The sequence below is a fragment of the Ranitomeya variabilis genome, chromosome 1 (assembly GCF_051348905.1).
Source record: "Ranitomeya variabilis isolate aRanVar5 chromosome 1, aRanVar5.hap1, whole genome shotgun sequence".
Lineage (NCBI taxonomy): Eukaryota > Metazoa > Chordata > Amphibia > Anura > Dendrobatidae > Ranitomeya > Ranitomeya variabilis.
The window spans coordinates 997,541,511-997,552,512 of NC_135232.1; the positions used below are offsets into that span (position 1 = coordinate 997,541,511).

The 11,002-nt window shown below is 43.4% G+C and overlaps 1 protein-coding gene and 1 long non-coding RNA gene across 4 annotated transcripts in view; one reads left to right on the forward strand and one right to left on the reverse strand.

Moving 5' to 3' along the window:
* Nucleotides 1-4,687, forward strand: part of LOC143792970 (uncharacterized) — a 113,886-nt gene extending 109,199 nt beyond the window's left edge. The window contains exon 3 of the long non-coding RNA XR_013220013.1: nucleotides 4,536-4,687. This is a non-coding gene — a long non-coding RNA (uncharacterized LOC143792970). The remainder of the gene's footprint in view (nucleotides 1-4,535) is intronic.
* AADAT (aminoadipate aminotransferase) overlaps nucleotides 1-10,504 on the reverse strand; it is an 84,648-nt gene extending 74,144 nt beyond the window's left edge. The window contains exon 1 of one of the 3 annotated variants that reach the window (XM_077279500.1): nucleotides 10,331-10,504. In XM_077279500.1, the coding sequence (XP_077135615.1) occupies nucleotides 10,331-10,367 (37 nt within the window). In that variant the 5' untranslated portion in view covers nucleotides 10,368-10,504. Of the gene's footprint in view, nucleotides 1-2,811; nucleotides 2,919-10,330 lie in introns of those variants that run through there. The other 2 variants (XM_077279501.1, XM_077279502.1) reach the window with 2 other exon arrangements.
* Between the last annotated feature and the right edge of the window lie 498 nt (nucleotides 10,505-11,002).

An 11,002-nucleotide genomic window follows, 5' to 3' on the forward strand; every position in this document is an offset into this window, starting at 1 on the left:
TTGCACAGCCCACGTAGTATATTGCACAGCCCACGTAGTATATTGCACAGCCCACGTAGTATATTGCACAGCCCACGTAGTATATTGCACAGCCACGTAGTATATTGCACAGCCCACGTAGTATATTGCACAGCCCACGTAGTATATTGCACAGCCCACGTAGTATATTGCACAGCCCACGTAGTATATTGCACAGCCCATGTAGTATATTGCACAGCCCACGTAGTATATTGCACAGCCCACGTAGTATATTGCACAGCCCACGTAGTATATTGCACAGCCCACGTAGTATATTGCACAGCCACGTAGTATATTGCACAGCCCACGTAGTATATTGCACAGCCACGTAGTATATTACACAGCCACGTAGTATATTGCACAGCCACGTAGTATATTGCACAGCCACGTAGTATATTGCACTTTCAAAGTTTTCCCAATTTTTCGGACTGACTGACCTTCATTTCTTAAAGTAATGATGGCCACTCATTTTTCTTTACTTAGCTGCTTTATTCTTGCAATAATACAAATTCTAACAGTCTATTCAGTAGGACTATCAGCTGTGTATCCACCAGACTTCTGCACAACACAACTGATGGTCCCAACCCCATTTATAAGGCAAGAAATCCCACTTATTAAACCTCACAGGGCACACCTGTGAAGTGAAAACCATTCCCGGTGACTACCTCTTGAAGCTCATCAAGAGAATGCCAAGAGTGTGCAAAGCAGTCATCAAAGCAAAAGGTGGCTACTTTGCAGAACCTAGAATATAAGACATAATTTCAGTTGTTTCACACTTTTTTGCTAAGTATATAATTCCACGTGTTAATTCATAGTTTTGATGCCTTCAGTGTGAATGTACAATTCTCATAGTCATGAAAATACAGTAAAAACTTCAAATGAGGTGTGTCCAAACTTTTGGTCTGTACTGTGTGTGTATATATATATATATATATATATATATATATATATATATATATTCTGGCTTGAGGAGAAGTTAGGGGAGATTGTAGGAGACAGTGTGGGGAGAAAGAGCAGTGGAGAAGAGAGAAACTGGAGTGGAGCTGCGAGTGGACTCCCTCCAGGATCAAGCATGAGAAACCGGACGTCGGGAGTCCGAGGTTGTGCGGGAACTGTATGCCCCACAACAGAAACCCAATGTCTGCTTCTTGACCTTGTTGTAATGGACTGCCGACTTAGAAATTTTAAGGATGGAGGCAACATTATTATTATTATTTATTTATATAGCACCATTAATTCCATGGTGCTGTACATGAGAAGGGGTTACGTACAGAGGCATAGATATCGTTTACAATAAACAAGTTTACAGTGACAGCCCCCCGAGGAAGCCCAACGCGAAATGCGCGTCGGGGCTGCTGCAGACACACTACAAGCAGACACTGATGGGTAAGACGAGCAGTATACTCCTCCTTTCCATTTTCCCTTCTCCCTCTTGGTATGAGTCTGGTGGTTTGCTATACAGCGATCCCAGTAAGTGAGTGGGAACTCAGCTTCACATCTATTTGTACTCCATATCGCACTCAGCACTTTGTAGGGGGAGTTATGATTTAAACTGCTATCTACCATATTGCTACTATTGTAGTCGTTGTCTATCTGTATGTGCACCATTCTGTACCTGGTTTTGTTAGTCTGTACATATATTTATTTGATTATGTTGTTATTTATGATTGTTTAATAAAACGGTGTTTAAGAATAATTTTCTATATTGTGTATGGGACTATGTACTCCACATCTCGCTGTAGGTTTGACCATTTTGGAGTGTCCTCCTTACAGGGATTTTTTGTCCAAAATATAGGGTGTATTTTCCCAGTACGTATTTCTAAGCTATGTATCAATGGTATTTGTTCTTAGAAGTTTACAGTGACAGACTGGTGCAGAGGGGAGAGGACCCTGTCCTTGCGGACTTACATTCTATGGGCAACATGATGCTCACTGTGTCCCTCTGCTAGTAAAGCCAGAATTGAGCTTTTCTTTTCCTCACTCAAGACTTTTCTTTTCAACTCCTTTGGCATTCTTAAGGCTGTGTGCCCATGTTGCATATTTTAAGCGTTTCTGCCGTGTTTTTCCACTGTAGAAACGCTTAAAAAACGCTAGCAAAACGCATCCCATTAATTTTAATTGCATTCCGCAATTGCTGTGCCCATGCTGTGTATTTTAACGCAGCGGAATCGCATCGTGGAAAAATACACAGCATGCTCAATAATTTTGTGGAATCACAGCGATTCCGCCACCATAGACTTGTATTTGAAAAAAAGCTTCAAAAAAACGCGTCAAAATCCACATGCGTTTTCCTTGGCAAGGGTGTGCGGTTTTAATGCAGAAAATCTGCTTCTATTCTGCAACATGGGCCCATAGCCTAAAAGTTATTTTTTCTTTCCTATTACTTTTGGGATATTACTAGCACTTGTTTTGCCATCCAGCTTGTCCTAGTGCAGGAGGATTGTGAACACTTGACTCAGGTGATCCCCTAATCAGAAGCACATTCAGTAGTATGAGGTGTACTCTGGTTGGAATTCAACTGACACTGGACAATGGCTGTCAGACATGTAGAGAAGCTGGTTTTTATAACACTGTGCAGTGGTCTCTATATATAATCTTACTGGGGACAGTAGAGGACCCCTGCATTCTACTTGTCACCCAGCGCCCCCTGCTGGCATGCGCTTGCTCGTGTGTACAGCAGAGGTTATTTCCAGGCCTGCAGCATGTACATGTCTCCCGCCAGGGACATATGAATAGACGCTGCAGGATGGAGGCTATATACAGAGGCGGACAGACAGCTAATGACACAAATACCTGCCGCCTAGTCATCCAGCAGCCCCTCCGTCTCATGCAGACTCCAGCCAGGCATGCTCAATCCATCCCCGAGCATGGCTGCACCTAATACTGGTTCCGTCCTCACTACGTCAAGCAGTCGGCGCTCCTATTTCGCCATCTACTGGTCATTATTTGCATTACACGTGATCAGCTTTTTGCTCTGTGTTTGGTATCTTGTAACCAGCTCTGAGCATAAGGCTATGTTCACACGGTGCGTTTTTTGGTGCGGATCCGGAGCGGAATTTCAGCTGCGGATCCGCATCCGTTTTCCATGTAGGTTACAGTACAATGTAACCCAATGGAAAACAAAATCCGCTGTGCCGACGATCCTTTTTTCCCCAGGAAAATCCGCGCGGATTTGCCTGCGGAAAAAAGAAGTACCATGTCAATTCTTTCTCCGGATTCCGCTGCGGGTTTCCAGCAGCACCAATAGGAAACTGCATTTGGAAACCCGCAGTGGAATCCGCAGAAGAAAAAGGATCAAAATCCGCAGCTAAAATCAGCGCTGAATTTTAGCTGCGGATTTTCAAAACAGGACAGGAAAAAAAACTGATGAAAAAACTGAACGTGTGAACGTAGCCCAAATCTGCCAATGTTTAACGCACAGGTCACGTGTAGGTCGCAGCTCATTTGTTAGATTTGACACCTGGGCTGGAGGATCACTTCAGGACAGAGGAGCTGTCACCAGGTCAAGACCAGTTTTTGTTCTTTTATTCCTGCTGAGTATTGTTTTATTTTTTTAGAATCCCACAAACCGTTCCAGAGATATGGGCCTTTTCATTACAGCTAATTTTCACGATCAAGGCCACAGTAATAATACAGGGCAGCCCAAAGCCTATAATCCTGCGAGCCAGGCCCCATTGTGAAGACTGTAAAATTAGCACTAAATAAAAGGCCCACATCATATAGAGCATAACAAATATGGCATCCTCAGAGGAGCAACAGGAAGAAAGGAAGGGGGAAATATTGGGCACTGTTGACCAAGTGAGATGTTGCCTTTAAAGGGGTTGCCTACTACTTACAGGACCACTCCTGCTGCCAGTAGCCAGTGTTCCCCATTCTTAAATTATTTGTAAGCATTGGACAACCCCTCTAAGGCACAAGCAATCTAGACTTTGCGATTTTTCTTCTAAGGCCGGGATCACACATGCGAGAAACACGGCCAAGTCTCGCATATTAATACCCGGTACTGCCGCTGTCACTCGGGAGCGGAGCGTGCAGCCACATAACAATACATGGAGCCGCACGCTCCGCTCCCGAGTGCCCCCAGCAGTGCCCGGTATTAACATGTGAGACTCGGCCGTGTTTCTCGCATGTGTGATCCCGGCCTTAGATTTTCTTTTGACTTTCCCATTTATTAAACACAAAGGACACAAATGCTGTAACTGTGCATCATCACTCTTCTTACAGGGAGTCTCTGTAAGGCTATGTGCATTATGGAGGTAATCACTGTCCTAGATGAATATGTCTGCCATCTTGTTACACTAACAGAATCCTGTCATAGAACATTAATCTTACAGCTGCCTATGAGCATGTGCAGTAGCATGCTCACAGGCTCCTGTCCTATTAACATTACTAAGACATGCTTTTGTCAGTATAACCAGATGGAGCAGGCAAAAGACAAATTTTGTTTGTGTCATCATTTTCTAAAAGCTTAAACTTTTTTTTTCTTTAATCAGTAATGATTACTTGTTATTTTGCAGGCTGTGGTCTTTAGAGGCGCCATTCCCATCACTGGGCTATCTGTGTCATACAGGATGGGTTCTCCAGAGAGAGACGCTCTTTGTAACCACTTATATGCTGACCATGAGATGAGATCTAAGGGGTAACGTTTCTCCTTGTGGAGAGTGACATACCATCTATGGCTTGTCAAGGTAAGGAGGCTTATTCGCCATGCAATGTTCCTCTGGGAAATTCAATATGCAAATTGCCTCTTCTGAGAAAAAGAGGACTTGAACTCCATAGCACCACCTGTTGGAAGTAGCGATCCTACAAGTCACAATCAACCCTTTAACGAGTCGTGCAATATGACTTAGGATAAAAGCCAAATCAGTATCTCAATTCGCAGACACGGTTTTTCGGGCTGTTGGCCCTCGTCAGTGCGAAGCATGAGAACTAATTTGGCTAGGTGAGAGGCTCTGGACTGGGGTCTAAGGGGATGAAAAAGGTTTAATAAAGTAAGCTTCACAAGAGAGTCAGTAAGAAGAATGTTTTCATAGGATCATCCACTTAAATGTAATTTTTAACAAAGAGCTCCTATATACATCATACTAAAGTCCATTTTACACACAAAAAAGTTAAATTTGAAATATGCGCCGTCCTTGTGTTCCAAAGTCCCTATGACAACACTTAATGTCTTTTGTTGTTAAGGAGTCATCATGGTCCTCACTAGTGAAAATGTTGAGATTTTGGTTTGTCTTTTATCTTAAGCCATGTGACAAGGCTCGTTGAAGGGTCTATATTTACTTTTAGGATTGTTACTTCCAGTAGGTGGCACTAGAGTTCTAGTCCTCTTCCTCTCTGAAGAGGCAATTTGCATAGTGGAAATGTGGAACTTAAAGGGGTATTCCCATCTATAAGATCCTATCCCAACATGTAGTAGGTGTAATAATTATAACATTAGCAAATACCTCCTATTAGAAATTTAGTATAGTTCTTCTGATTAGCTATGTCTCTTACTTCATGTACAGGCATTACAGAACCTTAGGTATCCATGGTTACGTCCACTAGCTACCAGCTGTCACTTTATCAGTGTTCGTAACCATGGATATCTAAGGTCCTGCAATGCCCGCACATCTTTCCCAGTTCTAGTGCAGGACTTGCATCCTCCTTCCCTGGCAGCTAGCTCCCACTATACTAGTGTGCGTCGGATTACCCAGTGCGTCCCTCTTATGTCATCTTTCAGGCATTTTAAAGACTGCTCTGTTGGCTGTATACTGACCAAGTATTTACGGTAGGTAGTAGTGCATGCTGCTACCACTTGCATTCACAGTACTTTGCCACATATATCTAATACATCCAGGTGCTGCGTGGCCATCTTAGCTCTGCTGTTCCAAGGTGCTGTCTGCACATTTGGCTCTGCTGCATCAATGTACTATGTCTGTTTATATGTCTCCACTGTTCGAAGGTGCTGTTCGCACACTCAGCAAAGCTGTACCTACTGTATGTGCCGACTACATACATTATCCAGCTGCTTTAAGGTGCTGAGCACCCCAATGCCTTTACTATTTCAAAGTATCTATCTATATCTCTTGCTCCACTGACCATGTGTCATCCAGCATACAGTCATGGCCGAAAGTGTTGGCACCCGTGAAATTGTTTCAGAAAATGTAGTATTTCTCCCAGAAAATTATTACAATTACTAGATGGTGGCCCTATTCTAACGCATCGGGTATTCTAGAATATGTATGTATGTACGTCGCGCTTAGCACAGCCACATAGTATATAGCACAGGCCACGTAGTATATAACACAGCCCACGCAGTTTATAACACTGCCCACGTAGTATATAGCAGCCAGGCAGTATATAACACAGCCCACGTAATATATAGCACAGCCCATGTAGTATATAACACGCATCGGGTATTCTAGAATATGTATGTACGTCGCGCTTAGCACAGCCACGTAGTATATAACATAGCCACATAGTATATAGCACAGCCACGTAGTATATAGCACAGCCACATAGTATATAGCACAACCACATAGTATATAGCACAGCCACATAGTATATAGCACAGCCACATAGTATATAGCGCCACATAGTATATAGCAGCCACATAGTATATAGCAGCCACATAGTATATAGCACAGCCCACGTAATATATAGTACAGCCCACACAGTATATAACACAGGCCACGTAGTATATAACACAGGCCACGCAGTATATAACACTGCCCACATAGTATATAGCAGCCAGGCAGTATATAACACAGCCCACGTAGTATATAACACAGGCCACACAGTATATAACACTGCCCACGTAGTATATAGCAGCCTGGCAGTATATAGCACAGCCCACGTAATAAATAGCACAGCCCACTTAGTATATAACACAGGCCACACAGTATATAACACTGCCCACATAGTATATAGCAACCAGGCCGTATATAACACAGCCCATGTAGTATATAACACAGCCCACGTAGTATATAACACAGGCCACGCAGTATATAACACTGCCCACGTAGTATATAGCAGCCAGGCAGAATATAACACAGCCCACGTAGTATATAGCACAGCCACATAGTATATAGCACAGCCACATAGTATATAGCACAGCTGCATAGTATATAGCACAGCCACATAGTATATAGCACAGCCACATAGTATATAGCACAGCCACATAGTATATAGCAGCCACATAGTATATAACACAGCCCACGTAACACAGACAGCCACGTAGTATATAGCAGCCACATAGTATATAGCAGCCACGTAGTATATAGCACAGCCCACATAATATATAGCACAGCCCACGCAGTATATAACACAGGCCATGTAGTATGTAACACTGGCCACACAGTATATAACACTGCCCATGTAGTATATAGCAGCCAGGCAGTATACAACACAGCCCACATAATATATAGCACAGCCCACGTAGTATATAACACAGCTCATGTAGTATATCACACAGGCCACACAGTATATAACACTGCCCACGTAGTATATAGCAGCCAGGCAGTATATAACACAGCCCATGTAATATATAGCACAACCCACGTAGTATATAACACAGGCCACGCAGTATATAACACAGCCCACACAGTATATAACACAGCCCACGTAGTATATAGCAACCAGGCAGTATATAGCACAGCCTACGTAGTATATATAACACAGCCCATGCAGTATATAACACAGCCCACGTAGTATATAACACAGCCCACACAGTATATAACACAGCCCACGTAGTATATAACACAGCCCACGTAGTATATAGAAGTGTGGGCACCATATCCCTGTTAAAAAAAGAATTAAAATAAAAAATAGTTATATACTCACCCTCCGTCGTCCACCGAAGCTGTCCCGACGTGCGCGATGCGGCTGCCAGCTTCCGTTCCCAGAGAGACCGCTAAGTCATCTGGGTAATTTCACAATGCATCTCTGGGAACGGAAGCTGGCGGCAGCATCGCGCACATCGATGGACTTCGGAAGGTGAGAATAGCACCTTTTTAAAATTTTTACAATTATTTTTAACATTATATCTTTTTACTATTGATGCTGTATAGGCAGCATCAATAGTAAAAAGTTGGTCCGGGATGGGGCGACACACTGGCACTGACTGGAGGGGAGTACGGTGGGGGCACTGACTGGAGGAGATTAGGGAGGGGCCAATTCGTGGCCGGACTAAGCCTGTTGCTGATTGGTCGCGGCCTGCCGGCCGCGACCAATGAGCGACGCGGGGTTTCTGTTACAGACAGACAGACGGAAGTACCCCTTAGACGATTATATAGATAGACACTTTTTGTTATACACAAGTTTATTTCATTTGTGTACATTTGAGCAACATAAAAAAACAGAGACAGAAATACAAATTGGACATAATTTCACACCAAACCCCCAAAATTCACAAGACAAAATTGTTGGCACCTTACCTAAATTGTGGGTAAACAACTTTGTTTCAAGTATGTGATGCTATATATAACCTCACCTGTGACAAGTAACAGGTGTTAGCAACATAAAAATCACATCTGAAACCAGATAAAAATAAGCCCTCACTCGACCCGAGATCACAAACAATGGAGATGCTATGGGTAACGGAAAATGGCGCAATTTTTGTAAAAATTTTTTAACAAAGTTTGGAATTTTTTTTCACCACTTAGGCCTCTTTCACACTAGCGTCGTACGACGCACGTTGCAATGCGTCGTTTTGGAAAAAAAAACGCATCCTGCAAAATTGCTTGCAGGATGCGTTTTTTCTCCATAGACTAACATTAGTGACGCATTGCGACGCATTGCCACGCGTCGCAACCGTCGTGCGACGGTTGCGTCGTGTTGCGTCAGACTGTTGGCACAAAAAAACGTTGCATGTAATGTTTTTTGGTGCGTTGTGTCCAGCATTTCCGACCGCGCATGCGCGGCCGGAACTCCGCCCCCTCCTCCCCGGAGCTCACAATGGGGCAGCGGATGCGTGGAAAAACTGCATCCGCTGCCCCCGTTGTGCGGCGCTTTCACAGTATGCGTCGGTACGTCGCAACGTCGCACGACGCTAGTGTGAAAGTAGCCTTAGATATATAATAACATAGACAAGTATAACTCATCCCACAAAAACCAAGCCTTCACATGGCCATATTGACATAAAAATAAAAACGTTATGGGTCTGGGAAGGAGGGGAGAAAAAAAAACGGAAACAAAAATGGAAAAACCCAAGGTGGTGAAGGGGTTAAAGGAGTCCTTGGACAGGACGATGTGTCACAAGAACCCTGAGCTTGCTAAACGCCAAAAGTAACAGATATAAATAGGACTGCGTTTGTGAAAAAGTAGGTGGTCCCGAGCGGTAGATCTAGGGCACCAGTAGTGGAAGACACAAGACGCGGAACGGCTGAGCAGGACTATGGTGACAAGCTAGGCTGTGACGATGTAGGGCGAATCATTGTGCTTTCTGGCCCTGGAGTAGACTACAGTGGAAGGAAACCATGTGTGTGAAAATGCTTTTCATTATGAGGGAACCGTCCATAAGACTTTGTACCCGCTATCCTTGTACATAACCCTTACGAGTTACCGTTCAGTAAAGGCTGTGTTTTACAATGCGAATCTCCTTTAACTTTAGAACCATTGGTGGTGACCGGCCAACACCATCGGCCACAGGCGGCCTGCACGGGTGCAAGGCCCTCACAGTACCAACACTACCATCCGTCCAGGACCCACTCTCATGTAGTGTGCCGGGCGTCAAAGGAGAAGACTAGAGCTACCGCCCTGCGCCGACCTACACACCAACGACACACTGATGGTAAAAACGGACGTAGTGAGGACAAACTGATGACACCGTACCGCCTTTTCACGTACGTGTTTAAACATGGACATGTGATAGAGGGCTAATATAGAGTTTTATGTTTTAAAAGCCGTGTGTGAAGGAGCTGTTCAAGGATGTAGTAGTAGTGCGCTGAGGTATTGTGATGCTGGTAAAATGAAGGGGTAGCTATCAGATACATGAAACCTGGAGGGACCCCTGAAAATTGTCAGTAATTACAGGTAAAAACAATTAATATCCATGCAGAGTTACCTGAAAGCAAGAATTACCTTAGAGGGAATGTAAAGGCCACATTTAATAGTATTTAATTTTCTGCATTTTACTAATAAGAAATAATAATTGATCTGAATCTGAATAGTGAAAATAGCTAAGTAACATTCCTTTTACTACCAGGAAGTATTTTGCTTCTGATGTGGATTACAGCCAACAGTTCCGCTGACACAGACTGGAATTCACTGCCGTGCCAGCTGGCGCCAAACATTTCTGCTAGCAAATCAGACGGAATAATAAAACAAGGCCTACCTTTGGCTTTGGGGATTTGTGCTGATGAGTTGAACATTTTTCACGACTTGCCTAGATGAAAATCTATTACAATTAACTCAAACAGCTACTACTAGGAGAACAAGTGTGCCACATATTTTTGCTATGTGCCCTTTGCTCCCTTCGTCCTGCTTGGTTATTTGTTAATATGTATGTAGTGGAGCTGCAGGAAAGCAAAGTTTATTTATCCTGTTCTGCAGCGCCATCTAGTGGTACATGGCTTTATTTATCTCATCTCATTGCCGGATATTTAGTACCAAAAAAGTGATCAGATCCAGTAAGGACAAACCTCCAGAGAAAAAAAACCTAATTTCATCTGTGATTTTGTTCAGACTTTCATCAGCTTTTCATCAGAGTGTCATCTGAGTTTGGTCCAAGTTTCTTCAGTTTTTGGCTGCCGTCACACTAGCAGTATTTTGTCAGTATTTTAACTCAGTATTTGTAAGCCAAAACCAGGAGTGGAACAAATAGAGGAAAAGTATAATAGAAACATGTGCACCACTTCTGCATTTATCACCCACTCCTGGTTTTGGCTTACAAATACTGATGTAAAATGCTGACCAAATACTGACCAAATACTGCGTGTGACGGCAGCCTTTCTCAAATGAGAAAAAAAAAAGTTTCTCCACCTTCTCTTATCTAGTTGTCCATAAA